At 48.6% G+C, this 26511-nt stretch overlaps 1 protein-coding gene and 1 long non-coding RNA gene across 2 annotated transcripts in view; both read left to right on the top strand.

Annotated features, from left to right (window-relative positions):
• Positions 1-26511, top strand: part of ACACA (acetyl-CoA carboxylase alpha) — a 193408-nt gene that overhangs the window by 149152 nt on the left and 17745 nt on the right. The window contains 10 exon segments of the mRNA XM_068210707.1: positions 2348-2503; positions 3016-3162; positions 10420-10689; positions 11103-11200; positions 11668-11788; positions 12312-12422; positions 22882-23025; positions 23131-23251; positions 24859-24955; positions 26343-26439. Coding sequence (XP_068066808.1) covers positions 2348-2503; positions 3016-3162; positions 10420-10689; positions 11103-11200; positions 11668-11788; positions 12312-12422; positions 22882-23025; positions 23131-23251; positions 24859-24955; positions 26343-26439 — 1362 coding nt within the window.
• LOC137485948 (uncharacterized) lies at positions 141-1664 on the top strand. Its single transcript, XR_011005511.1, has 2 exons — positions 141-198; positions 1410-1664. It is a non-coding gene; the product is annotated as an uncharacterized lncRNA (long non-coding RNA).

The following is a 26511-nucleotide window of genomic DNA, read 5'->3' as shown; positions in this document are numbered from 1 at the left end:
TAATCACAGAATGGTTTGGGTTGGGAGGCACCTTAGAGCTCATCCCATTCCAGCCCCCTGCCGTGGGCGTGGATGTTTGAATCGTGGATGCTGGGAATTTTAAACTTTCTGTGCTGAACGGCACAGACGCGCAAGGAAACGAAGGCAATGCGGTGATGAAGTGGCACATCCTCACATGGACACCTTCCACTAGACCAGGTTGCTTTAAGCCCTGTAATACATTATAATTTAAAACAAAATTGCCATTCAACTTAGCCAAAGGAAGGAGAATGTAAAGATGAACTTGCAGCAGCAGATGTGAAAATGTGATCAATTAAATCAGTCAAGTTTTCTGGTTGTTTTGTACATCAGCCATCTGGGCAACTGTTTTCCCAAACAGTTTTCCTCAGAGTGCTCAGAAAAGTAACAGAAAAGGAGTCACTGCTGATGCTCATCCTGTACATTGTAATAGAAAATATTATTAATTATACATTTTCCTGAGTAGATAGAAGAAAATCTGTGAACGTGTCCTTTAAATTCTAAAGATATAAGGAATGACCTGGGTAGGAAGATGTAAAATTATGGAAGGTGCTTTTATATCATTTTTCTGAAGCGTAATGGGCTCTTTTGTAATGGTTGTGGCTGTTGTGGTGTTTCTGTTTTCCATGGTGTGGGAACAGCGTGGTTAACTGAAATACCTACATATGCTAAAATCCATGGAGCATGGGATGCATGGAAAATATTTAAATAGAGAAATGTTTACATCTCCCTCTGTAATCATCTCTCTGCCAGGCAGGAGAAGCAGCAGAATAAATCACTTGGGCACTGTGAATGCAGAACACAAAGTGCTGAGTCACCTTTCTCCCCCTTTTTCCATTTAATTTTTCCAGCGAGCTGCTGGCCGTGGAGTCCATCCAGCTCTGAGATCCCAGAGCAGATAGTGTCAGTGTGTTTTACCTCATTCCTGCCTTTGAGGGGAGATGAGGAAAGAAAAGAACATTTTAATAATCTCCAGCAGCTCAGCTTAACCCTTGAGTTGGGTCAGTCACTTGTGAAGGTCACAAGTGAGCTCTGAACTGATGAGCTTTGTTATTTAAAGCTTGGGGAATGGGCTCGTGTGGCTGTGTGAGGCTTTAGCAACTTTTCCAGTATTAAATTTGATTTGTTTTCCGGAATATTAAACCACATTTTAGTAAAAAAATATTCTGATATTTTTAGGAAGCTTGCCCCTTATGATGGAGTTTTATAGGGTGAGTTCAGATCTGGAGATTTTCCCCTGTGTTTTCAGAGGGTTCTTTTAAACTTAGAGAGATTAAAAAAAAAAACAAACCAAAACAAATATTACTGATGTGCTGGGTACTTTCATGACTTCTGAAGGATGGGAAGATGGCTTCATGGTGAGAGAATGACCCTGATCTCTTGTTTCTCAGTAGTGATAAGTGGTGATGCTCAGCACAGACTTCTCCAGTTCCCTTCAGAGCTGCTGTGGAGCTTCCCAGAGATTTAAGGAGAATTTCCAAGTGCAGATCCTGATGGATCCCAAGACAGGCATTGGCACAAACACTCATTACCCTGAACAAATGCTTGTCCCGTTAAAGAAGCTGCCTCCCAAATTAACGTTTGTGCAGACTGAAGAGAGCATAAACTGCTGGTTTTATCTAAAAATAAAAATAGGCTTTACTGAATTTTGTGTAATTCTTCAATTAATTCCTCTTCAATTAGCTATATTCTGTTAAACACATCCTAATCAGGTCCCTCCTGCTAGATGTGTCCCTGTTAAGCAGCGTTTGGGCCGTTTGAGGCATTTTTATCCCGTTTTTATCTCTTCCTGTTCCTCCGTTGAAAAGCTTCCCTTCCAAGTCCTGCCTGCCCAGAATATATAGTGCCATGAAGCACGGCAGTTGATAATTCATGTTGCTACTCTGGGAAAATCTTTTAAACTTACAATATCAAAACTTCAAGCCCGATGACATATGCAAGTCTTGACCCGGCTCGCGGGCGCAGCCGCGGATCCCGCTCCATAAATAACGGAGTTCTCCTGGCTGCTCCCAGCCAGCAGCATCCATGGGCACAGACACGGGCTCAGGGAGCTGCTGGGGAGTGGGAGCTCCTCTCAGGCCCCAGTTTGTGCTGGGGATGTGGCTCTGTGTGCTCTGGGCTCTGCTGGGATGGGGCAGTGAGTCTGGGATGCCGGGATTGTGCAGTGACGGTCCTGAGGTGTCCCCCGGGCAGCAGTGAGTGATGGAGCCTGGCTGTGCCAGCATGAGCAGCCTTGCAGAGGGCAGGGACAAGCAGGCTGGAGTAGCCTGGGAGATTTTGGTAAGAGCTGGAACAGCTCAGTGTACAGAACCTGTGGTTTGTCCTGCAGATCATGTTCCAGGCGTATGGAGATAAGCAGGGACCACTCCACGGGATGCTGATCAACACTCCCTACGTGACCAAAGACCTGCTGCAGTCCAAGAGGTTCCAGGCGCAGACTTTAGGGACATCGTATGTCTATGACATTCCTGAGATGTTCAGGCAGGTGAGTGTTCTTTGGGCTCTTCTTGCTGCTCTTGTCTTTGCCATCCTGATTGTCAGGGGAGCCAGGGACATGGAGTGGCTGCCAGTGTCCCTGGGGAGTATCAGCCATGGATTGAATCTGCTTTGAATGAAATCAGGACAAACTGCTGTTGGAGTTCCATTAATGAGTCAAACCCTGGAAGCTGAAGCATAAACCATCTCCCCTCTCTTGTTGCTGTTGCTTTGTTTTCCCCCCTTGTCATCTGCCCTTCCTAGATGGTGTTTCTGATTTGCTGGGTTCTATCCTGAACCACCTCATTCAAATTTCACTTTGGGGGAAACTGTTTCGTGATTCAAATCCCAGAGCAGGTGATATCCCTGGAATACTGTCAGTCACGCTGGCAGGAAGGATATTTCAGGGTGTGCTGAGCTGGGAATAACCCCAAATTCTGCTGGGAATGCCACGCTGCAGCGGGTTGAATATAAATATTTGCGGGTGGCGTCCTTAACGAGGATTTCTCTTTGCACCCCCAGTCGTTGATCAAGCTGTGGAATTCCATGAACGAGCACGCGTTCCTGCCGCCGACGCCGCTGCCCTCGGACATCCTGACCTACACGGAGCTGGTGCTGGATGACCAGGGCCAGCTGGTGCAGATGAACAGGCTGCCAGGAGGAAATGAGGCAAGTGCCACTTCCCTTCCTGCTGCTTCTCCCTCCACGCCCCACAGGACGCTGTGCTTTGGGCTGGGTTTGACAATTGTAATGAAAATTTACCAGCCAGGCACAAAATCTATTCGTTCAGCCTTTCACAGATGAAATCTCACTCTTGAAAATTAGATTTTTGTTTCATTAAAAATTAATACCTTCCTTACAATGGGTATTTTAACTTCCATAGTAAATGATGATTCCATTTCAAACCTGTGCCTGTGCTGGGCTTCCTTCATAATTAAAAAATGCTCATTCAGCTGTTCCAGGTAACTGGGGTTTGTATTTGAGCAAAATGTGTTTTACAAGACTAAATAGAAATATTTTCTTTTGCTGAGAAAAACACAAACCACAGAAAAATGTATTTTATGCTTCCATTTCCATCCTCCCCACACAATTTGTATCAAGGTGTGTGGAACCTCCCACTCTAGGGCAGGATTTACTCAAGAGTTACAACGAGCTGATGTTGGGGATGGCAGAGTCACTCCTGGAGATCGAGCAGGAGGAGACTTTGCTGTCACAGTGGGGTTTTGCTGGAGTGTCTTCTCATTAGGAAGGCAAAAATTGCAGCTTTGGAGCGACTGCAGAGTAAAGAGAACCACTAGAAGATGTGGTGGTTATTTTTGTGGGACTTAGTAAGTGAATGTTCTAAAGTAATTTAAATTTGAACAGTTCTAAGTGATGGTGTCATTTGTTTTTTTCTTGGTGTCGTTGAACTGTATTTTCCTAAAAACACAGCTTAAGGTTTGCAAAGGCTCTGTTAAACCCATCAGGGTAGGGATGCAAGGAAACAGAGGTTTTCCTCACCATTCCTGCATGGATCTCGTCAGGGGAAGGTTTGGAATAGGATTTTTGCAAATTACCCCTGATGATGTCTGTGGGGTTGCTGCAGCCTTGTCTTCTGCTGGACTTGAGGAGAAGTGTTTGAACTGGTCTAATTAAAGCTGGAATGAGCTATTCCCTGCGTTCCCAGTGCACACTGAGGCTGCTGGGGAGCCTTGTGCCATCATCTTTCTCTCTTTCCCCGCTCTCATTCAGCGTTTGAGTGGATGGTGGCTGGGGAAATAGCAAAGTCCCTCAGGGACGTCGCTCTGTTCTTGCTGAAATTACAAGCACAGAGCTGCCTGGGCATGAACATGTAGTGTTTACTCTGCCAGTATGAATACAAATAGTCTTATTATAAGAGATTCTGTACCCAAAGACCACCAAAAAAAAAAAAAAATTAGGAGATTTTTTTTTAACCCTTGGTAGACTTCGTTGTGCTCGGTCTGTAAAGAAATTACGTGGCTGTTGTGGTGTGTGGAGTGTTGGTATTTAAATTAATCTGATCTGATGTGATCTATCAAATGTCTTCTTGCCCAGAGGGGTTGTAGAGGTTGTTGGCTCCCCATCCTTGGAAGTGTCCAAGGCCAGGTTGGATGGGCTTGGAGCAGCCTGGGACAGTGGAAGGTGTCCCTGCCCATGGCAGGGGTGGCACTGGATGGGCTCTGAGGTCCCTCCAACTCCACAGTGGAGTCTGTGCCCCAGAGATCCCGAGCTGGTTCCAGTGAGCTGACTGACATGTGTAAAAGGAACTTCTCAAGTAAATGTGAGATTTTTATTATTGTTTTTCTTTCTTGCCAGCAAGAGGTGCTGATTCTCTGAATTCAAAATCATTGGAGAGATTGCCCATTGGGTTTTCTGGTAAAGAGGAGATATCTGCTGGGAATTGCTGTCTGTGGTAGACGTTCTTGCTGTCAACATTCAGGTTCCTGCTCCCCTTGTTTTGGATCAGAGGCTCAGAGCCATTCCCACACTTCCAGTGGGAGCCTGGCACCGGGGGACTGGGGCTTGGCCTTCCTGGCAGCTGCATTTCCTCCGTGTGAAAAGGGGTCAAGACACTCTTGCTGTTACAGCATTCAGCTGAGCTGAGTGCCCTGAGTGTCTGAGCTGATGGGAGGAACTGAGAAACCAGCATAAAATCCAGGAGATTTGTGGGCAGCGTGTTCAGCCAGAGCTGCACTCCCTGCTCTGACACAGAGCAAGGCAGGAGCTCCAGCCTGGGGTTCTCCCTGTCCTCACGGAGTTGGCAAGCAGCATTTTGGGCAAAAATCTCTCTGTGTTTTCAGGAAAATCCTGAGGTCTCAAGGCTCTTCCCAATCCCTGAGGTTTTTCTCGGCAGAGCTCAGGACCACTCCCCTCACCCACGCTATTGCAGCAATTAGCTCTTTGCTGTGGTGTCAACAAAGAAGCCAAGGAATTAATGGACTGTGAAAATACAAGTTGCTCTTTATTCCTAGACTGCTCTGGCTGCTCCAGAGCAGAGGGTCCCAGTCCTTGTGCTGCTGCCCTTGGGCCACAGCACCATCGCTAAATGGGGCCTTTCCCAGCCTCTGACCATCCAGAGGACACCTCTTTTTCCACTTTGTCACAGAATCCCAGGCTGGTTTGGGTTGGAAGGTCCTTAAACCTCATCCTGTTCCACCCCTGCCGTGTGCTGTGCTAAAATGGGGAAATCTCTGGAAGAGCTGGGAATTGGGCGAGCACAGAGCAATTCAGGAGTGTATCCACCACTGCTTCAATCACTGTGCTGGAGACAAGACCTGGAGCACAGTGACACCCCCTTCAAAGCCCAGGGCTTTGTTCCCAAGATTAGCATATTAGCACAAATCTCAGTGTGAAAAGGTAATTCCCTCAGCCCCTTGCAGAACTCAATATATTCCTTGTCAGTCCTGAGCCAGGCATTGGGATGCTTTTCTATAGCACTTTATGTATTTTGACTACAATTTCCCCTGATCCTCTGGCACCAGGAAAGCACCAGCTGCTGATAAGACCCAACTAATCTTCAAGGACAAGGAGAAAGTGATGTAAGGAGGGCCAGCAGCAACACCCCACATCCCCCTTCTTCCCTCTCCCGGTGCCCATGGAAAATGTGTCATTTTCCCCACTGGCACTAGATGTCACAGTTTTTCCTCCTCAGTAGCACGAGGATCAGAAATAATCCACAATCACCGCTGCTTGCCGGAGCTTTGGCTGCAGCACCTTTCCTGGGTAGCTGGGAAGGTTTGGCCAGGGGAAATTCAGGATGGCAGAGGGCTCCTGGAATGCTGCTCTGGTGGCTTTCCGGATTGCCAGAGGCGGAAAGGTGTAGCTAATGCATTTTATACAAGCACAGCTTAACCGTTGAGCTGCGTGTTCTGCTTTGTCACCCCCTGTTCCTGCGTTTTATGTCAGGCACAGGGAATTAACACAGCAGCGAGAGCTGCAGATTTCTTGGAGGGTTTTAAAATCCCCAAATCCAAGCCTTCCAGGAACAGAGATGGAGGAGGTGGCACAGTTTTATTCTCTATGCTCATGTAGATGTTTGAACGGGTGTATGTGGGTCACGTGGGCACTGTGGGCAGGAATGTTCTTGCCCACAGGAAAGCTCCTGATGAAGGTTGTCTGTTGCTCTCTGTAATGGATCTTTACCCATCTGTGACTTCAGGAGGAATTTCTCCATGGAAAGGGTGGTCAGGGACTGGAAGGGGTTGCCCAGGGAGGTGGTGGAGACCCCATTCCTGGAAGTGTCCAAGGAATGACTGGATGTGGCACTCTGGTCTGGGTGACAAGGTGGGGATGGGTCACGGGTTGGTCTGGATGATCTTGGAGGTCTGTTCCAAACCTGGATGGTTCTGGGATTCTGTCACACCTTTCCCTGAGCTCCTGGTCTCATGCTGGAGCTGTTCCCTCCCATCGCTCAGATCGTGCCAGCGTACTTGGCTGGGCTGCCACCACCACGCTCGGATTGCTGAGGGACACCTTTTCCAGAGCCAAGAAGGAATCCTGGGTTTTGGCACTCCACCCTTGTCAAGGCACGGAGCTGGAATGCCTCTGGCACACCATGTGCACTCTGCCCTTTTCCTGGGAGCTGGTTCATGCTCCAGATAAAATGTTGAAAGCTCTGCACAGTGTAAGTGCAGAGAGTAATGTTGAGGAGGATCTCTTTTAGATCTGAAGTTCCAGGCAACAGATTCAAAGGATGAAATGCCAAAATTGCTGCATCTGCACCAAGTAAATACCCACATTCAGCTTTCCAAATTCGGATGTAAATGGATAAAATGAAGCCTGGCCTCCAGTCCCCAGGCTCAGCACCATCCTGTAGTGAGGGAAGTAGAATAAACCAACACTGATCGCTTCTCCCTGGTGCCCAGTGACAGGACCTGAGGGAACAGCTGGAGCAGTGCCAGGGGAAGGTTTAGGCTGGATATCAGGAAAAGGTTCTTCCCCCAGAGGGTGGTGGAGCACTGAACAAGCTCCCCAGGGAGTGGTCAAGGCTGCCAGAGCTCCAGGAGTGTTTGAACAATTCTCTCGGGGATGCACACGGGGGATTGTGTCTGCGCAGGGCCGTGAGCTGGACTGCATGATCCCTTCCAGCTCAGGATATTCTGTGATTCTGTTGGCTGTGCTTCTCCAGGAATTACAGAACCTGCCAGAAAGAGGCTGAAAAGCTCCCTCTCCCCAGCACCAGCCGCCACCAGCATTGGCTCCCCTCTGCTCGGAGCCTGCCGTGCTTCCCGGAGGGAACCTGGGATCGGCTCCTTCCCCGTTCCCCTCGGTGCCTGTTGTCAACAGCTCTGGCTGCCACCAGCAGTCAATTTGGAACTGCATCAGTGTGTGTATTACTGTTCCCATCGATAGTGCAATTAATGTTGAAGTCAATTTTGGTGTTAATTTTAGGCCATGATTAGTGTTGACACTGGGTGTCAAACGAGCGGCGTTTACGAGCGCCGGGGAAGCGCCGTTCGTTAGCGCGCCCGTTTTACTGGCTCTTGATGCTTCCATTAAGGCCAAGATGGAGTGGGAGAAGGTGTGTGTAAAATTATACATCTGAAACTTGGGTGTCATCTCCGTGTGTCGTGCAATTCTGCGGGGCTGGGGCCGTTCAGGGAGCAAATGACAGCTGAGCCACTGAATCCTAATCACAGTTTGGAGCATCAGAAATAATGATCACTTCTGATCGGGGCTTGTGAATAATTCATCCCCTTTGATTCTCACGTGCTGCCCACTGATACTTTTCAAACCAAATGTGTTCCTACAGGAGAATAATGGTCCCACTTCTTATGGAAATACCAGGGCACAAATCATTTTGCCAACATAAAAACAGTTAAATAAGATGGTTCCTGCTTTTATTTTTTCTCCGCCTCTTCTTCACTCCTGGGTGTGCTGGGAATGGAGCTGTGGCAGGAGCAGCACTTCCAAACTGTGCTGCCTCTTCAAAAGAGCCTGTTCCAAAGCCAGGGCTGCTCACCATCACCTACTATTGCCTGCCAGTGCTCTTAGGTGATTACCTCAGCTTGGCTAATTAACCTGGGAACTCTCCAGTTTTTGGAGTGCTGCCGTTAACTTAAAAATCTCGTTATTCCTTTTTTTTTTTTTTTTTTTTCTGGAATAGAAAGCCATTCTCCACTGCCCATAAATCTCAACTGAATCTAGCAAATTCATAGCAAAAAAAACCCCTTAGTTGTGCAGATCCCCGTGGCTTTTATTACTGGATAAATGGCACAAAACATGTGCCATGATGAATTGGGGAGGCAAAAGGCACCCAAGTTAATAGTGGTGCACTTTTAATTTTTCTTTTCCTAAACTGTATGGGGTTGCTCCATATTTGTCAACTGTAAACTGTTTTCAGGAGTTTGTGCCCTGGCTGATTGTTTTCTGTTCTTCTGGTGAGAACTGGCAAAAGGGACTTTACTCTGGTGTAGAGGACCCACAACTTTGGGTTAGGAAACTATTTCAACACTTCTGTTACAATCTGAATTTTCTAAATAAGAAATGCCTTAAATTGGCCTGTTTCCTTAATTTAATAATCATCAAGCTGCTGAAAGTGAGGAAAATCTCTTACGTCCTGGTGGGTGGGATGGACTGTGCGACCAGCCCTGGGACTCCCTGGTCCATCACTGGTCCCTCGGCCCTGGCTGATGGGGTCAGTGTGGCTGTAAGGAAACCACTTTCAGGGATTTTTGCTCCCTTCTTTGAAGCTGCTGCGGCATCTCTCTGTTCCAAACCCTGCAGCTGGATGCTGAGGTGGAACTGTAAGTCTGCAAATATTCAGAGGCAAAAAGATTATTCCGTTGCAACTTGTCAGAGTAGGAGTGGAGGAATCCAAGGGGAAGGTGAACTGAAACACTCTGTTAACTTGCAATCTCAGCTCTTGGAAGGGGAGGTGTAAGGAAGGATGTGCCAGTAGCTGGCTGTAATATTTTTGGATTGCTGCCTGCTTTACTTCCAATGACCCTTTGATTAATTCCTCTGCCTCTTTATTTTTTTTAATGAGCCTATTATGGCATATCTTATTGCAGATGCTGATTGGATCTGGGCTGTGTATTGTGCCATTTGGATGTGGATTAAATGGCACAGATCTATCTGCTGCCTCTCCCCCTCCCGCTTTAGTTCATCATGCTCAGAATTCCGAGGCTCCACAATGAGAGTCTCAGCCCTGCTGATTGCAGAGGATGTGCAATCGGCTTGAGGAATGTGTACTCAGAGCTTATGATCCTTGGGCAAGCGGGGACTGGGTGATGCATGTGGCTTTCAAGGGACACTGCTGTTCCCATCTGTTAATGGCATTCCGAGCCCCGAGCGCTGCCTGAGGGATGGGGCAGGCAGGGGAGGGATGCTGCTGATCCTCCAGGAGATGGGCCGCGAGAGATCAGCCCGTGGTTTTTGGGAAAGAAAAATGCGCGGCAAAAAGCGTTGCTCAGCCAGGCAGGTTTGGGATGGAGCTGCTGCGAAACTGGGGAAGGGAAACGAGGAAGAAATGGAAGGAAGGACGGGGGGAAAATTTGAGATAGCAATGAAATACAAAGGTGGTTAAAATGAGGGTTGGGTGAGGGGGATGAGGGTGTGGGGTGATACCTGGGAAGGCTGAGGAGGTGGTCAGGAATCCTGTGCAGCAGCACATCCCTCACCCTGGGAGCACAGGGAGCGCACACGTGTTGGACCTGTGATAGAGCCCTGAACGGGGAGAGGGAAAACCAGTGTGAGTGTCCTGGTGGGGTGAGAGCAGTGGAGAACGTGCTCCAAGGAGTGTGGGAAGGAAAAAGTGCTTCCAGCTGCGCTGTCATCCGAGCTCCCCGGGAAAATATGCCAAGTCCAAGAGAATCCAAGAGACCATCTCTTCACATAAGAGAAATGATGCCTGTGTGACTCCTTTCTTTCACACCTTGAAGACACAACGTTTATTTTGTGCTCTTCTCTGCTCTTGGGCTGCAGATTGGGATGGTGGCCTGGAAGATGACCCTGAAGACGCCGGAGTACCCGGAGGGCCGGGATATCATTGTCATTGGCAATGACATCACCTACAAAATCGGCTCCTTCGGGCCCCAGGAGGACGTGCTGTTCCTCAGGGCCTCCGAGCTGGCCCGGGCTCAGGGCATTCCCCGGATCTACGTGGCTGCCAACAGCGGGGCCAGGATTGGCCTGGCCGAGGAGATCCGCCACATGTTCCACGTGGCTTGGGAAGACCCAGACAACCCCTACAAGGTAAGGGGGCACAGGAACCAGAGGGGGAAACTCAGCAGCAGCCCACAGGAGGCTTATTTTGACACCACCTCTTCTAGCACAGGTGGGGGTAAACGTTTCAGAGTGTCACATCCAAGGTTCTCCTCGGTATTAGATGTGGAACACTGGAAATGTCCAGTGCTGAGCTGGATGAAGCTGGGAGCAGCCTGGTCCTTTCTAACCCAAACCATTCCATGACAGGATTTTACCATCTCCCAGGCAGCAGGGTAGCATCTAGAATGAGTTTAATGCTAAATATTGCACCATTCCCAGCTTTCACTGGCCTCCAGCATTGAGAGAATATTCTTAGCACTCTGTGGAATTTGATCCTGCCCCTGTGAAAGTTTGTTTCTGGAAGGGGTTACGGGGGATGAATGAGCTGTTCTTCCCTGCAGGGATACAAATACCTGTACCTGACTCCTCAAGACTATAAGAAAGTCAGTGCCCTGAACTCTGTTCACTGTGAACACGTGGAGGAAAATGGAGAGTCCAGGTAGGAATGGAAGGATTTCTGTTCATCCTTGGGGGTTGCATGGCATGTCCTTGTCCTCAGCTGGGGCATTCCTGGGGCATCCAGGGCATGGAGGCATGGAAGAAGGAAGTGAAGAAAAGGTGAGAGCCTTGTTGTAATCCTTGTTCTTTTCCTCTTTCCCTTTGTCTGTATTCCCTTCCTTTCTTGCCATTTTTCCTATTAATCAGCCTGCTCCTCACGTCCTGTGGGAATGACAGGACACTTTTCCCAGGCCTTCCTCTCCCTTGGCACTTCCCCTTGCAGTGCTGCTCCTGTGGGAAGGTTCCGTGGTGCTGCAGGATGGGCCCTGCACAGCCCCTGCCCATGCTTTGTGCACATTTCTCCTTGGAACCTTAATGATATTTAGTCACTTTTCATTTTCTTTGTAGCAAACTGATTCAGCAAATCACTGGACCTTGTGACTCAGAGGCTGTCTGTGTCTCCCTCAGGTACAAGATAACGGATATTATCGGGAAGGAGGACGGGCTTGGAGTAGAGAACCTCAGAGCATCTGGCATGATTGCTGGAGAATCATCTTTAGCCTATGATAGCGTTATCACCATCAGCTTGGTAATCCCCCACTGCTTTCTATTCTTCAAATGTATTGTCTGTTTCAGCTAAAAATCCTGTGATGATATCCCAAACATCCATCTGGGATCAGCCTTCTGGCTGATGGAAATGGGTTCCTGCAGGCTTTGAGCAATGCTCCTGGCACCACTGCAGGGCTGGGTCCCCTCCACACTCAATTTAAAACACTTCAGGCATTTGGCCTCGTATTTGCTCAGTCTGAAGCTTGCTGCTTCTCTCTTTCTTTTTTCTTTTCTTTTTTTTTTTTTTTTTTTTTTTTGTTTTTTTTTTGTTTTTTTTTTTGTTTTTTAATAAAATACATTTATGTTCAGATCCTGTGTTTTACAAATCAACGGTTTCTGGAATTTTCCAGCGAGAGTAGATTTTATGGCCTTGTACTACAAACACACCTAGTTTTATCTCAGCGTTTGAATCAATAGGTTGGGGCTGTGTGGAGAGACAGAAATCAATGCTGTTGTTTTTTTTTTTTTTTTTCTTCCCCCTTTCTTTTTCCCTTTTTTTCCAGGTGACGTGTCGGGCAATTGGGATTGGAGCCTACATCGTCCGGCTGGGCCAGAGAACCATCCAGGTGGAGAACTCCCACATCATCCTCACCGGCTGTGGGGCCCTCAACAAAGTGAGTCCCTGCATCTCAGCCCCCAGAGCTCTCAGGGTGGGGCTGGGCTTTGTCGTGGAATCCTGGAATGCTTTGGGTTGAAGGAGGAGAAGCAGCTTTTCACAGAGGTTGTGGGCACGGATTAAATCCCGGGCAGCGTCTTCTCCCACCCTCCGAGTGCTGGGAGGGGAAACGGGGCTGGTCCCAGTGTCTGGAAGCTCCTGTTCCAAAATACGTGGCCCAGAATCCCCTGAACTTCCAGTCAGCCACAGCACTGTGTTAGTTCTGGGGAGCACTGAGCCTCAGGAGCTTGGGTGCTGATTCTCCAGGCTGGGAGCGAGATTTCCCACTGGAAATCTCAGCTGTGGGGACAGGAGGAGTGACTGGGGCTGTTACAAAGAAAACTTACAGCTTCACTGCTAAAGTGGCTCTTTTTTTTCCCCCACTCCAGAGGCAGATTTTCTCCCTTGCTGCCCCAAACCCATTAATCCCAGAGCCTGCAGCTCCTTGCCTGGTGCAGACACGGCTCCCAGCCCACTCTGCTGCCATCCCCGTCCCTGAGGGCTTTGTTTCCCTGGAGTTGGGGCTGTGTGCTGTGAGTGCCCTTCCCCATCGAGCAGCTTTGTTCTCAGGCACTCTCAGCACCTGGGGTGGCTGTGCTCCATGGCAAGCTGCGTTTCCAGGAGTGCCTGCCTGACAATGGGAGATAAAGGCAAACAGGCTCTTGTTGAATTATTCTCCTGAATAAAGGGGGCTCTGCAGAAAATGAAGCATTGATCCTATCAACTCTAGGCTGCAGCACCCTCAGTTAGATCTCTTACACACATCACACACACCTGCATCAATGGGAGGAAAAGAGGCATTTGAAGATCCAGTCTTTAAAAAGAAATTGAGTCAGTTTAGTGCTTGCTGGAGTGCAGTGAGTTGCCTGGTTCCAGCTGTCACTTGCTGGGGCTCGGGGCCCTGCAGAGCTTCCCAGATGGCAGGGCCAGGCTGTTCAGCTCTCCCCCTCTTCCAGCTTTAGCTGCACTCCCAGCCCGTGCAGTCAGTGGCTGTTTTCACAGGACTGGATTAATCTTGCTAAATTTTAGGCACTTAAAAATTAAGGGTATGGACTGAATGAAGCACCTGACATCTGTCAGCAGGCGTAGGCAGAAGGAGCTGCTTTCTGGGGGGGATTTATCCCATCCTGAGAATTTCAGTGGGCTCAATAATCCTGTGTGTCCCTTTCCCTCCTCCCTGCTCTGTTGGGATGTTTGTATGTTTGTGTCAGCTCTGAACCTCTAACTGCCTAAAGGTGAGGGAGGAACCTGTTGCATCCTCTCCAGCTTTCCCAGCAAGACCCAGCAGTGTTTACCTGCCCTTGAACAGTGGGAGCCTGGGAGTCCCCACTCACTCCTGGGTGTGTGTGTGATATCTGCTGCTTCTTAGGATCCTCAGTTTCCAGTCCCTGCAGTTCTGCTCGGGGCTTCTTGAAGGGATCCAGCTGCAATAGTGTCCCAGAAGTGTGTTTGAAGTAGGGAGCTGGTGTCCAGGGCTAGCCTGGAATGTCCGAGCTCAGTCTGGCGGATCCTCTGGGGGACCTGAAACAAGCAGTGAATGCTGATCCACTGGCATCCTCCTGCCATGGAGCCTGGAGTGACTCACCCTGTGCTCCCTGAAACCTGTTAAACACTTGGCCCTGGGATTTAGAGGGCCAGTTTGAATTTTTGGGGGCCAGAGATGAGGTCACTCCCAGCCAGGGGCCAGTAATGCAAAGTGTCCCCTTGCAGGAGAGCAGAGGCTGTTTGGGTGTGGGATATGATGTGTTCCTGCTCATTCCCAGGACTGAGACCCCAGAAAAGGAAACCTGTTGTGGCTGTTCTGTGTGGAGTGAGTCAGTCTTGGTGATGCTCGTTCCCTTGGAGGAGGTGGGGAGTCGGGGCTGGCAGGGGCTTCAGGAGAGATGGTGGCTGGAACAAAGGTAAATACATGGAAACTGCCACCTTTAGCTTTTCCCAGTTAGGTGCCAGAGATCTGGGACAATTTTTCCATTGCTGACTTTTACATATGTGTGTTCCTGGAGGATGCAGGACAAAGCTGACACTTCTTGTGTCTGCAAACACATCTTCAAAATGTCTCCTCTCCGCCAGCAGAACGTGCAGCACAAAACTGTTTCTGCAGCAATGGAGACAATTGGGCTTTCAGAGAGCAGGCAGGGCTTCCTGGGAAGTTGTTTAATTTTATTTTTTTCCCTGTGAAACGCTGGATTCTTTCTAATTTACAAAGGGAGCAGAGGGGAATGGTGACAAACATTATGTGCAGCCAGAGCCGTCGCTGGTCTTGTTCATTATCATTATGTAAAAGCAGCCTGAGGGTTGAGGTGTAGAGGGAAAGGTCCAGCTGCCAAAGCCAGGGGTGACCTCCAGCTCAGACGATGAGCTCAAGGTCAGCGTCACTTGGAGCTGCAGCTCCTGGTGGCTCCTGGGCTTGGCTCCTCACCTGCCACCCGTGAGCACAGGGGCACATCCTGGGGAGCCGGCCGGGTTAAACATCCTGCAGCCCGAGCCCTGGCAGGGGATGCACGGGGGCTGTGCAGGGTTTCCCTGGGCTCCTGGTGGAGCTGTCTTTGTCCGTGCTGGGGCCTGCCAGGCCGGGCAGCAGCCAGGTGAAGGTGCCACGCTCCCAGTGGCACACCGGTGGCACACGGGCCGTGTTTCAGCTGGCCCCTTTTGTCTCCCCAGTGCATTTCAGCAGGGGGTGGAGAGGTGGAAATGCCATTTCCTTGCTCTCGGGGAGCGTGTGCCGCGCCTGTGCCGAGCCCGCTGACCCCCCTGCAAATTGAAATAATGATAATGCGCGTCTCCTGACTGCATCAAAGTATCAGCACATCAAAAGCCAGGAGGCATGAAATGCAAATGATAAAGTGAAAGCAGATGGATTGTGCATGATCGCCTGATGCCCAATGAATTTTAAAAGATGCTGGTTCACATGGGGAGAGGGGCTGAAATAAACACGTTATCCCTGCAATTTTTTTCTTTTTTTTTTCCTTTTTTTTTTTTGTTCTTGCTGCTCACTCCTGACAATATTTTTTCACACTTCAGCGAGCAGCCACTCCATCTCCCTCCCTCCCTTCCCTCTCTTTCTCTCCCTCTCTCTCTGTCGCTGTCTCTACCTCACACACGTCTCGGGTCATGTCGCCGCAGCTCCGGTGGAAATAATAAGATATAAACCACGAGGTTGTTATTTGCATAGAAATAGCATGGAGCCCCAGGCAGCATGGGAGAAGGACACAGAGATCATTTGTCTAAAATTTTAATGAAAACTTTTGCTGAGGCAGAGATTTTTTTTTTTTTTTTTTTTTTAACTTCCCCTGCCTCCCCCTTTTCTACCCCCAAACCTTCCTCCTCTTCTTCCTCTCTCCCTCCTTCCCTCCTCACAGCCTGAGCACGGGGTGATTTCAGACGTGATGCACTGTGCCCTGCACCAACACCTCCATTTCCACGGAGGTTTTCTTTTTGATGGAAGTAAGACCAAAGAGCCTGGCATTCCCAATTCCTGCACTGCTTATGTGCTTCAAGCTTCCAGGGCTACGTTCCATTTCAGCCCTCCCAAGGATGTTCCAGAGTCTGCTGCTGACCTATTTTTAATCAGCTTGCTCCTCCTTGTCTTTAGTGTTTAAAAGAAATCCCATCTTGGAGACTGTTGTGTTAATGGAAACAAATAGTGGCTTTCAGTCACAGTTTCCCTGCAGATAGGTGTTCTAGGCTTTTCCTAAGGAAAGCCAGGTTCAGCTGAGACTTTCAGGAACTGCTCCAAGCAGCATTCCCATCAGTTTGTTATGCAGATGTTCAACCAGGCTCTCAAACAGTTCATTTTGTGATGGTGATGAGGAGCTGCCCCAAAGTCCCTTCTGGAAGTGACAGAATTCTGACCAGCACTGGTTTGTTCCCCTCCTGTTTTAACTTTATTTTCCCCCAAACTCTCTGGTCTTGACTTGCCTGAATCATCAGGCCCTGTGCTCCCCATGGTTTGCTCAGAGCACCAAGGGTGAGCTGGGCAAATCCCACCTGCCAGGAGTCTGCAGGGAAGATGAGGGGTCAGAAACTGAGGCATGAAACATTCAAGGCATAGTTCAGCACTTTGGGCTTCATTTCCCTGCCTGGTCGTGGGGTGACATTTTTGATCAGAATGGGTCAAAAAAAAAAAAAAAAAAGTGTTGTTTGGTCTTGTTGGATTCCTTTGCACGAGGCCAGAAGAGAATATCTTTGTATTTTTGATTCAGTCCTGAATTGTCCTGCAGGACTTTTTGGATGCTCTGGGATTCACATAACAGGATGAGACAATAGGTCAGGGCTGCTCAGGGGGCTGTGCCCATGTGAGAGAGGTCTGGGCAGCTCTCAGGCTCCCTGGAGGAGCTCAGGGAGGAACAGGAGGCTCACACAGGCTGGGGAGTGATTGCCAACAGTAATATTTACCCTTCAATTTCACAATCTGCAAAAATAAATAAAAGCCCTGATGCTGTTTGGGGTTTGTACTGTGGAAAGCTTTTTTTTTTTTTTTTTTGAGATTCAAGGCAGGGATAGCTCAGTATCTGCTCAAGATGACTCCAGTCTTAGGATTAGATGAAAGCAATCATGTGAGAGCAATCATGTGAGTTAGAACAGCAAGTGCCAGCCCTGTCATTCAAAGGAGCATTATAATTATTAATGCATGATATGAATCATTCTGTAGTGGCACAGCAGGACTGCTGGAAGATCTGTATGGGTGCAGGGTGCTGGACAATGCTAAGCAAGGAGGGAAGTGTCAACCAGAAATCAACACTCAGCAGCATCAAGTGTTGGTTCCTTGTGTGGAGGTTGGAGCTGCCCAAGGTTATCCCACTCCTGGGAAGCAGGACAGGCCCCTCTGCTCTGCCCTGGCTGCTTGTGGCACTGGGGGTGGTGACAGCAAGGCTGGGCTCAGCGTGGAGGCTGGCTTCTCCAGCTCCCAGAGCTCCCAGCACCGTGGTGCTGTTGGAGGTGTCCCTGATGTGGGTGACCATGGCCCAGACCCAGCAAAGCCAGGCTCATTCCTTTCCTTCCCTGCCAGAGAGAGGCTTTAGGTGCTGCAGGGGTGTGGCTGGTGGCACTGCTGCTGACACACAGGTCCTTGCTCCGTGTGGAGCAGTGGATGCAAGCAGGATGGATGCCTGGCCTCAGTGCAGATAAACAACCACCACCCTCCATTGCTGCATTTCTGTTTTAATTGCCTTTCTTTAAGTGCTGATATTTGTGTATTGTTCCCATTAGAGACAATTTACGTTCCAGGCATGCCATTATCAGTCCCTTGGTGTTTGCTTAGGGAAGAAAGTCTAATAGATTTCTGTTGACTTTTTTTATTCTCCCTCCTTCTATCATTTTTAATACAGATCTTGCTCAGTTTATCTGTGTGGGCGGGGGCTCTGTGTGTGTTTAATTCTGCTAAACAGGAGTTTACCATCATGGCCCATATTCTGCCTGTCCAAATCTCTTCCCCAGGACTGTGTCCCAGCTCCTGGGGATCCTGCAGGGTGTGCTCTCACTGGAGCATTAACTCTGCTCCCTAATGTTCCACAGGAGCTGAACTTTTCAAACATATCCCAGAATTACTGGCCCTGACCATCCCTCCTGGGATATCCCCAGGGGGACATTGGGGTGACCAGCCCTGGGGTGTTTTCTGTAGAAATTCCCTGTGATTCTGGACACATGACTGGAACTGTAGGAGCAGCATTGGAGAATTGCAGCATTTCTCATGACTAAACCTAAACGGACACTGGAAAGTGAGCAGAGTTTCCCTGTCCTGGTGGAGAGGTCCCTGCACTGCAGCCTGTGCCCTGGGGGTCTCTGAGTAACAGGGTTCTCTGGGGTCCAGAAGGTGACAGAGGAAATGACCAAGATCTTTAAGTTGGAGACAACCATTAATATTGTTTATGGGGTTCATATTTAGATTAGGGAACCCCTGGCTGAGACAGGTGGGATTTATGGGTGTTGGCACCACGTAGAATAGGGGCTGTAATTTTAGTTTGCAAAGTGCATTGAGTCCTTTTGATTTACCACTGACTGAGGGAGTGACCTTGAGCAAAACACACGCAGGGAGAGGAGAGAGGGGCACGAGGGTTTTGACAAGACATTTTTCATTTGGAAATGCCACTTCACTGAAACTGGAGCTCTTCAGGAAAAAGTATCAGTTTGGATGAGCTTCTCCTTTGGAATATTTTGGGTCAAATGAAAAATTGTTCAGTTTTTATTTCCCAGCTGACTTTTCTTCCCAAATTAATTTTTGTTCTTAATATGTACAACAAGTATTTTAGAGGTCATTTGTAGCCTGTCTGATCTCAAGTTTTGTAGTTCAGCTCTCAAGATTGCAAAACTTGATTTTTCTGCTGCAACCCAGAAATTTTCCAAAATCCTCCTCAATAACCGCGAGGTGGAAAAACCTTCCCACCAAAAATGTGTGATGCTGCAAACAGACAGAATCTCATGTGTGTGACCAGCTGTGGAGCCCTGCTCCCTCTGTATCTGTGAGGAGGGTTGGGCTCTCCAGGCAGGAGCTGCACCTTGCCCTGCTCCCTGCGAGGTGAAGTGCAATTGCTTTTCTGCCCCTTCCCCCTCAGATCTCACCAAATGGAAGCAGGGAAGGACTCCAGCAGCAGGACCTGCCCGTGGATTTGCAGTCAGGAGCCATCCCCAATAACCATCAGGCTGTCAGCTCCCCACCTCCCCCCAGCTCCCACCTCCCCCATCACTCACCAAAGGGAAAAAAGAGCTGGAGCTGCAGCTTGAAATATATCATGCAATAGTGTATCATGAATTTCTTGTGAATCACATTGGAGAAGCAGGTTTATTTATTTCCGAGACTCTAAATCAATACAAAGTAGGTCTCTTAGTTCTGAAGCTGGGATGGAGTGGGAAAAAATGAGCCCATTGTACTCTTAAAACTTTGGGGAAAGGAGATGACAGCTATATAATTCCATTTACCAGGCACTAGGGGCTTTAATGTGAAGGTGACAGGGAGCTCTTTGTGCATTTAGAGCACCATATCTTCTAAATAAAAGATCTGTAGACTTGATAGTGGAGTATAGCTCTGCCTTTAATAATCTCCAAGCATTAGACCGAGCCAATCTGTTCCCAAGTCAGAAGGGTCCCCCACCGAACGCTCGTAAATTAGAAGTGCAGGAGCTGCACGGAGTCAGGGATTAGGAATGCAGGAAGGGCAGAGAGGAGCTGTCTGTGCTCCCACTGCCAGGCACAGGGCTCTGCATTCGGGCAGGGCTCTGGGCTCAGCTGGGCTCTCTTCCCTCTTGCTGCTTTTCCCCCTCTAATGCATGATCCATGTGGGGGAAGAGCTGGAAATGAGCGCTGAGCTCTGTTGAGGCTTGACTGCACATAATAGCAGTCAGGTTTGAAGTTCCTGCATTGTGTTCCTACATTTTTTCTGATGAGACATTCATTCCCATCATTTCTGCCTGTTTATGAAAAATAGGCTATTTATAGGACGTGCATATGCCTCTTCTGCTTCGTGTTTCTGGCAGACAATATAAATTGTGGGATGGGAATTGCAATTATTGAAATTATTTGGATAAAAATCTGGCACTTATATTTGATATAAACACATGATATGCTTGGAATAATAACAGCACTTGTGTTACATAATGATTCCCATTCAAGCCCTCCAAGCTGTCATGTTTTCAGATCTTTCATCCTGGGTGAAACAGATGAGCCAACCCAGCCCTCAGCCAGCCCAGCTTTGCAGGGAAAGTCCCAGCTCTCCAGCAGCTCAGGTTCCGAGAGGAGAAAGCAGCTGCTCAGCATGGGTTGGAGTGCTGGAAAGTTATTAATATGCACATGATGGGCCTATGAACCTGTTGAGGACCATCCTTTAGAGGCTGTTAGAATCCTGGCTCTGCTCGAGTTTGCCAGAAGATCCTCTGAAATAACAAGAAATGTGCTTTCCTAATGGGTTTTTTGAAGATCTGATGAACTCAGTGTTGGCAACGCTGCCCGAGTATTTTGGAATGTTTTGAAGTCTTCTCCAAGGTAAATAATGGCAGCACAAGAGGAAATGGCCTCAAGCTCTGCCAGGGGAGGCTCAGGTTGGACATGAGGAAGAATTCCTTCACGGAAAGAGTTTAAGGTCCCTTTCCACCCAGACCATTCTAGGATTCTGTGATCCTCCTGAACCCCCAGTGCCAGTGTGGGATGGAGCAGCTCAGGCTGAACCCCCAGTGCCAGTGTGGGATGGAGCAGCTCAGTGTGAACCCCCAGTGCCAGTGTGGGATGGAGCAGCTCAGTGTGAACCCCCAGTGCCAGTGTGGGATGGAGCAGCTCAGGCTGAACCCCCAGTGCCAGTGTGGGATGGAGCAGCTCAGGCTGATGCCCAGTGCCAGTGTGGGATGGAGCAGCTCAGGCTGATGCCCAGTGCCAGTGTGGGATGGAGCAGCCCAGGCTGATGCCCAGTGCCAGTGTGGGATGGGGCAGCTCAGGCTGAACCCCCAGTGCCAGTGTGGGATGGAGCAGCTCAGGATGAACCCCCAGTGCCAGTTTGGGATGGAGCAGCTCAGGCTGAACCCCCAGTGCCAGTGTGGGATGGGGCAGCTCAGGCTGAACCCCCAGTGCCAGTGTGGGATGGAGCAGCTCAGGCTGATGCCCAGTGCCAGTGTGGGATGGAGCAGCTCAGGCTGAACCCCCAGTGCCAGTGTGGGATGGGGCAGCCCAGGCTGTGCTGAGGGCTCTGTGATTCAGAGCTCACGTGTCCCCTCTCACCTGCTCCCTCTCCCTGTGCCCGTCCAGCTCATCCAAATCCCAGCTCAAACTCTGCTCAGAGCAGCTTTTCCCTGCAGCTGGGCACCCTCTGCCCCTGGCTCCCTCCTGCTCTGGGATCTCCCACCCGCCCCAGGCTCTGCTGGAAGGCTGCAGCACTCGGGAGAAGGAGCTGTGTGTTTATCTTGATCTCCAAAAAGGGATTTAAGGGTGAGAGCAGTGGTATATTAGGCTGTTTCATTGCCTGTCAGCAGTGCTAAACCTGAGCTGTCTGCAGTGTCTCCAGATAAGCAGGAGCAGAGGCCCATTTTGCATGTACATGCGTTTGCATTAGTTCAGAGAGGGGGAGTTTAAATCCTCTTTATTTTTATTTTCCTCTGTGGGAAGCATTTAGCTAGGCTTGTGCCTGGCATCTGGAGGCCTGGGCTTTTCTTATCCTTGCACCTAAATCTGTGCTGCTGTCTTCTGTACCATGGCTTTGCTTGGCACTGATTTTGTTAGAGGAGGAGGAAGTTGTTTGAGCTCAGAAGGGAGGCCCAGGAACACCCCTGTGCTAAAACACACGCTGAATTCTATATTTGGGGGTTAGTTTTGTAACATCTGTGCCTCGGTTTCTTCTGTAGATAAACCTTGACTGGCATCTGCCAGCTCCTCTGTCTCCAGAATGAGCTGTGCTGGGTGTCTGGGGGAGGCCAGGCTGTTGCCGTGCGTTTGAGGGGGTTTTTAAGATCCAAATGAAGCAGGTGTGTAATGTCCTCTGTCTGTTAGAAAGACTCAACCCATAAAAATAACAAACGGCGTGTATTTGCTGGAATGTCAAAGTTATGAGTTTATTTTGTAATGATGTGCTCCTGCCTTCATGAGGTAAACTGGCCGTGGCAGAGGTGTTATTAGTAATATGGAGTCAGTGGAGCAGAAAGCCAAGTGACCGAGAGATCAGTGTATCAGTCAGGGAGAGGGCAAATGGGAAGAGACAGCAGGAGAATGAGAAAAGAGCTGTGCTGCCCAGGCTCAGATTAGAGATGGAGCTGTGCAAGAGAATGAGGAGCCCCAGCCTGCTTCTGGCCAGCCTCTCCAAGGAGCTGCTGGGCCTTTGTCTGTTTGTTTGGGTTTTTTTTTTTTTTTTTTTTAACCCAGTTATATGTTTAAATATGTCAACCCACAGTTTTCTGGGAGCAGTTTGGGATTAGTGAGCTCAGCTGGGCTCAGCACTCAGGAGCCTTGGTCACATTGCTGCTTGGGGAAGGCGAGTGGGAAATCTGCCTCAGTTTCCCCACTGGTATCATTCCCCTTGGGGATCATAGAATCCAGAATGGTTTGTACTGGGAGGAACCTTAAAGATCCAATTCCATCCCCTGCCATGGGCAGGGACACCTTCCATTACCCAGGCTGCTCCAAGCCCTGTCCAACCTGGCCTTGGACACTGCCAGGGACCCACAGCTGCTCTGGGCACCCTGTGCCAGGGCCTCCCCACCCTCCCAGGAAACAATTCCTTCCCGATATGCCATCCCCCCTGCCCTCTGTTCACTAGGGATCACTGTTCAGCAGCTCCTACCTGCACACACAGGGCTTGGGAGGCTGTGTTGGCAGAGCTTTGCTCCACCCTTTCCATTTCCAGGTGATGCTGAGGTGCTGCAGGGGTGGGTTTGTGTGCACCTCCTTGGCCAGAACCTCCTGGTCACATCCCAGCACTGATGGCTTTCCTGTTTTTCTTCCCCCAGGTGCTTGGAAGGGAAGTTTACACCTCCAACAACCAGCTGGGAGGGATCCAGATCATGCACAACAACGGGGTGACACATGACACTGTCTGTGATGACTTTGAAGGAGTCTACACCATTCTGCAGTGGCTTTCCTACATGCCAAAGGTAATTCCTGGGCCTGCAGAGGTCCGAGGTGCCACTGTTTGCTGTGTTTGCAGGGTTTTGGGAAAGGGGCTCTCACTTCCTTCTCTGTTTTCCTTTTTCCCTTAGAATATACACAGCCCTGTGCCCATGCTGAAAGCCAAGGATCCCATAGACAGAACCATTGACTTTGTTCCCACCAAGGCCCCCTACGACCCTCGCTGGATGCTGGCTGGACGCCCCAACCCAAGTATGGCCAGGAGATGCAGCAGCTCATCTTCTTTCAAGGCTGTTTGCTAGATGTCTGCGACCCAAATATATTTCAGATTCTGTAAAATAATTAGTTCTGAGCAGTATGGATAGGATATATAAATATTTCCATATAAAAAATATTCATCTATAATATTATTTATAAACAATATCTAAAAGTAGCATGTAAATCCTGAGTGCTCAGGGACACCATACTTTTACAGATATCTGTTTACTTAGAATAGGTACTTCTATGGATTGTTTTTATGATTTAGGGGAAAGTCCATCCACAGAGGGTCTGTATGTTAAAGGAATCACAGTATTCCTGCAGATCCTGGGGAGTTGTTTGGTTGGCACCACTGGGGTTGTGTAGCCTTGTGTAGGTACAAGCTGCAAACTGGGTGACCATTACTCCTGCTGTTATTAATGAGTTTGGGGGGCTAAAATGAGATTTGTGATAAACTAAGTTTTCTGGTTTTGGATAATATTTTTTCATCATCTCTCAAGCAATTCATCCAGCTGTCCGGGCGCCGCAAACGCCGGCTTCCAAATCGAGTGACTTCAGATTTTAATTTAGTGGAAGCGTTAAGGAAAGCAGATGATTCCCTGTGATAAGTTAAAGCAGATATCTCCTAGGTGAAAAGTTAAAGCCATTTATTAGAGGAGATATTGCCGTGATATTCTTCAAACTGACGCCCGACACGAGGCCAGAATCTAAACGATCAGCTTCGGGCTCGCGATAAAGAGATAATTTTGAAATGGATGGTCACATTTTACGGTGGGGCCACAGAGGCAAGGAATGTAGAACACAGTAATTACAAGTTTGGGCTTGATAAAACACTCTCCATCCTGTTTAAGTCAGCAGAGGTTAGCGTGCTCGGATCTCCACTTTTTAATTGGTTTTGGACTTGGGTTTGCAGAAGCAGAGGTGCTTGTTCAGAGGGAAGAGTTCCTCGGGAGCTCTGTGCCAAGGGGTGAAGCTGGGAGGGATTTGGGGTTTTGGGGGGGATTTTTTTGTGGGCTGTTTTTATGCAGAGCTTCCCAAAACCCCAGTGCACAGCAGCTGCCCCACAGAATTGTGATTTCTGTGGCTGACTCTGAAATATCATTGAAATTTTCATATTTAGTTCCTGGGATTCTGCAGCATTCCTGCTTTCAAAGAAAGATTAGGCAGGATCAAGAGAAGAATATGAGATAAGTTTTAAAATAGAAATAGATGTGTTGAGAACCATCTTTAATGACTTTACTGCCTTTTGACAAATGTTTGTAGTCTTGAAAAAAGCAGAGTTATTTATTTAAAAGCATGGGAAGTCCCTCTGCTCTCCGAACCCCATCGTTTAACAATAAATGATGCTTTTGCTGATAAATTGCTGTCTTTATGCAGACTAGGAAATGAAATAAGACATGATGGCTGAAGTCAGACAAATGCTCAGCTGTCTAATGTTCCCTTGTATTGTCATCTATTTAAAATTAAATAAATAAAAAGACAGTGCCATGTTCTCCAGTTGGCATTTTTAAGCAAGTTTGATTTGTTGCTTTGATATTCTGTGTTCTTTCTTCCCTCTCTCCTTCCTCCTTTGATTTTTCCCTTTTTTCCCTTCCCTTTAGATCAGAAAGGGCAGTGGCTGAGTGGGTTCTTCGACCACGGCTCGTTCATGGAGATCATGCAGCCCTGGGCACAGACAGTCGTGGTGGGGAGAGCAAGGTAAGTTCTGAGGTGTGTTTTAGACAATTGTGGAGATCAAGTTTGGATTATGCTTTGCATTTCTCTAGAACACAACATTCCTGTGATTATTTTGTTCTCTCTCTATGTGTGTGTGTGTATATATATATATATTTAATAGGAGTTGGAAAGAAAGGGATGAGATGACCTTTAAGGTCCCTCCAACCCATTCCATGGCTCTATAATTCTATAATTTAAAGGCTTCCAGGCTAAGCAGTGTGCCAGGGGTGGAAATCAATGATTTGGCAAAGCCAGAAGCTCTCTGTCCATGCTCAGCTTCACTTGCAGTTCCTTTCTTCTGACAAATTCCGAGTGGCTTTGGACTCTCACACAGCAGGGATATATAACACAAATGAAACAGACTCCTTTCAAAAGCAGTGGCACTTTGAAAAAAACAAATATGAGTGTATTCTTCTGGGATTGTTACTGTAAGTGCTGCCAAAACTCATCTCTTGTATGTATGTTTGGAATATGTGTGCTGTTGGCTGTAAATTGTCTTTTATTATTCTATGGCAACTTGTCCAGGGACACACTATAAAACAAGATGTAGCATCTTCATGTGCTAGCCTGATAAAATTTATATGAAGTATTATGGAAAACAGAAGTTGTTTTGAGCTGTTTTCAAGTTCAATAAATAACTGTAATACTTGGATAAAGATGTTCTTTATTAGGTCACATGGGCCCTAATATAGAAGTTATAAGTTACCGATTTAAGACGGTTTCTGCAATTATGGGGTTCCAGCAGACTCTTCATCACAGGGAATGGGAATATTTCAGCCCCTCAGTGCACATGGGCCCTGGCTCTTCCCTGCCTGTTCGTGTGTCATCAGCTTGGGGTGGCTGGGGAGGCAGAGGGGGCTCTGCTGGGACTGTCCTGGCAGCGTGGCTTCCATGGCTTTTGTGTGCAGCAGGGCCTGGGTGCCCTGGGAGGCAGAGCTGGGCATCCTCCCTGGTGCCTGCACTCCTGCCCATCCCTCTGTCCCTGCACCCTGCCCCCCTGGCAGCCACCCTGCAGCAGCAGATCTGGGCAAAATGCAGGGATTGTTGAAAGTCCCTCCCAGCCTGTTCTGGGACTCTCTGATTTTTCATGGTCAAGACCACCAGTACCAAAATCTGGGTGATGGCAGGCAAAGGGTGGTGGATACACAGATTTACCACTCAAATCTGGGTTTGGTTTATACTGTCTAATTTTTAGAGAGGAATGTGCTCATCTTTGGAATAGATTTGGCTTTGAGAGCTGTGACCTCTCTGGCACTCTCCAGCCTCAGCTCTCTAAAAGGCCACAACGCTGCTCCTGTTACTTGTGTCTCCTGGGTGTTGGGATGGGTAAAGCAGGAGTAGGAATTTCACGTGTCTCACCTGTTTGCAGGCTGGGAGGAATACCTGTAGGAGTGGTTGCCGTGGAAACAAGGACGGTGGAGCTCAGCATTCCTGCTGATCCTGCAAACCTGGACTCGGAGGCCAAGGTGGGTGCTCCTGTCCCTGAGCGTCCCCTGCAAATGTCCCTGTCCAGGTGGGATTCCCTCCTTTCCCCAAGC

This window comes from Anomalospiza imberbis, chromosome 20 (genome assembly GCF_031753505.1).
Source record: "Anomalospiza imberbis isolate Cuckoo-Finch-1a 21T00152 chromosome 20, ASM3175350v1, whole genome shotgun sequence".
Taxonomy (NCBI): Eukaryota; Metazoa; Chordata; class Aves; order Passeriformes; family Viduidae; genus Anomalospiza; species Anomalospiza imberbis.
The sequence above is the reverse complement of the archived record's forward strand: the minus strand, read 5'-3'. Positions and strand labels throughout refer to the sequence as shown.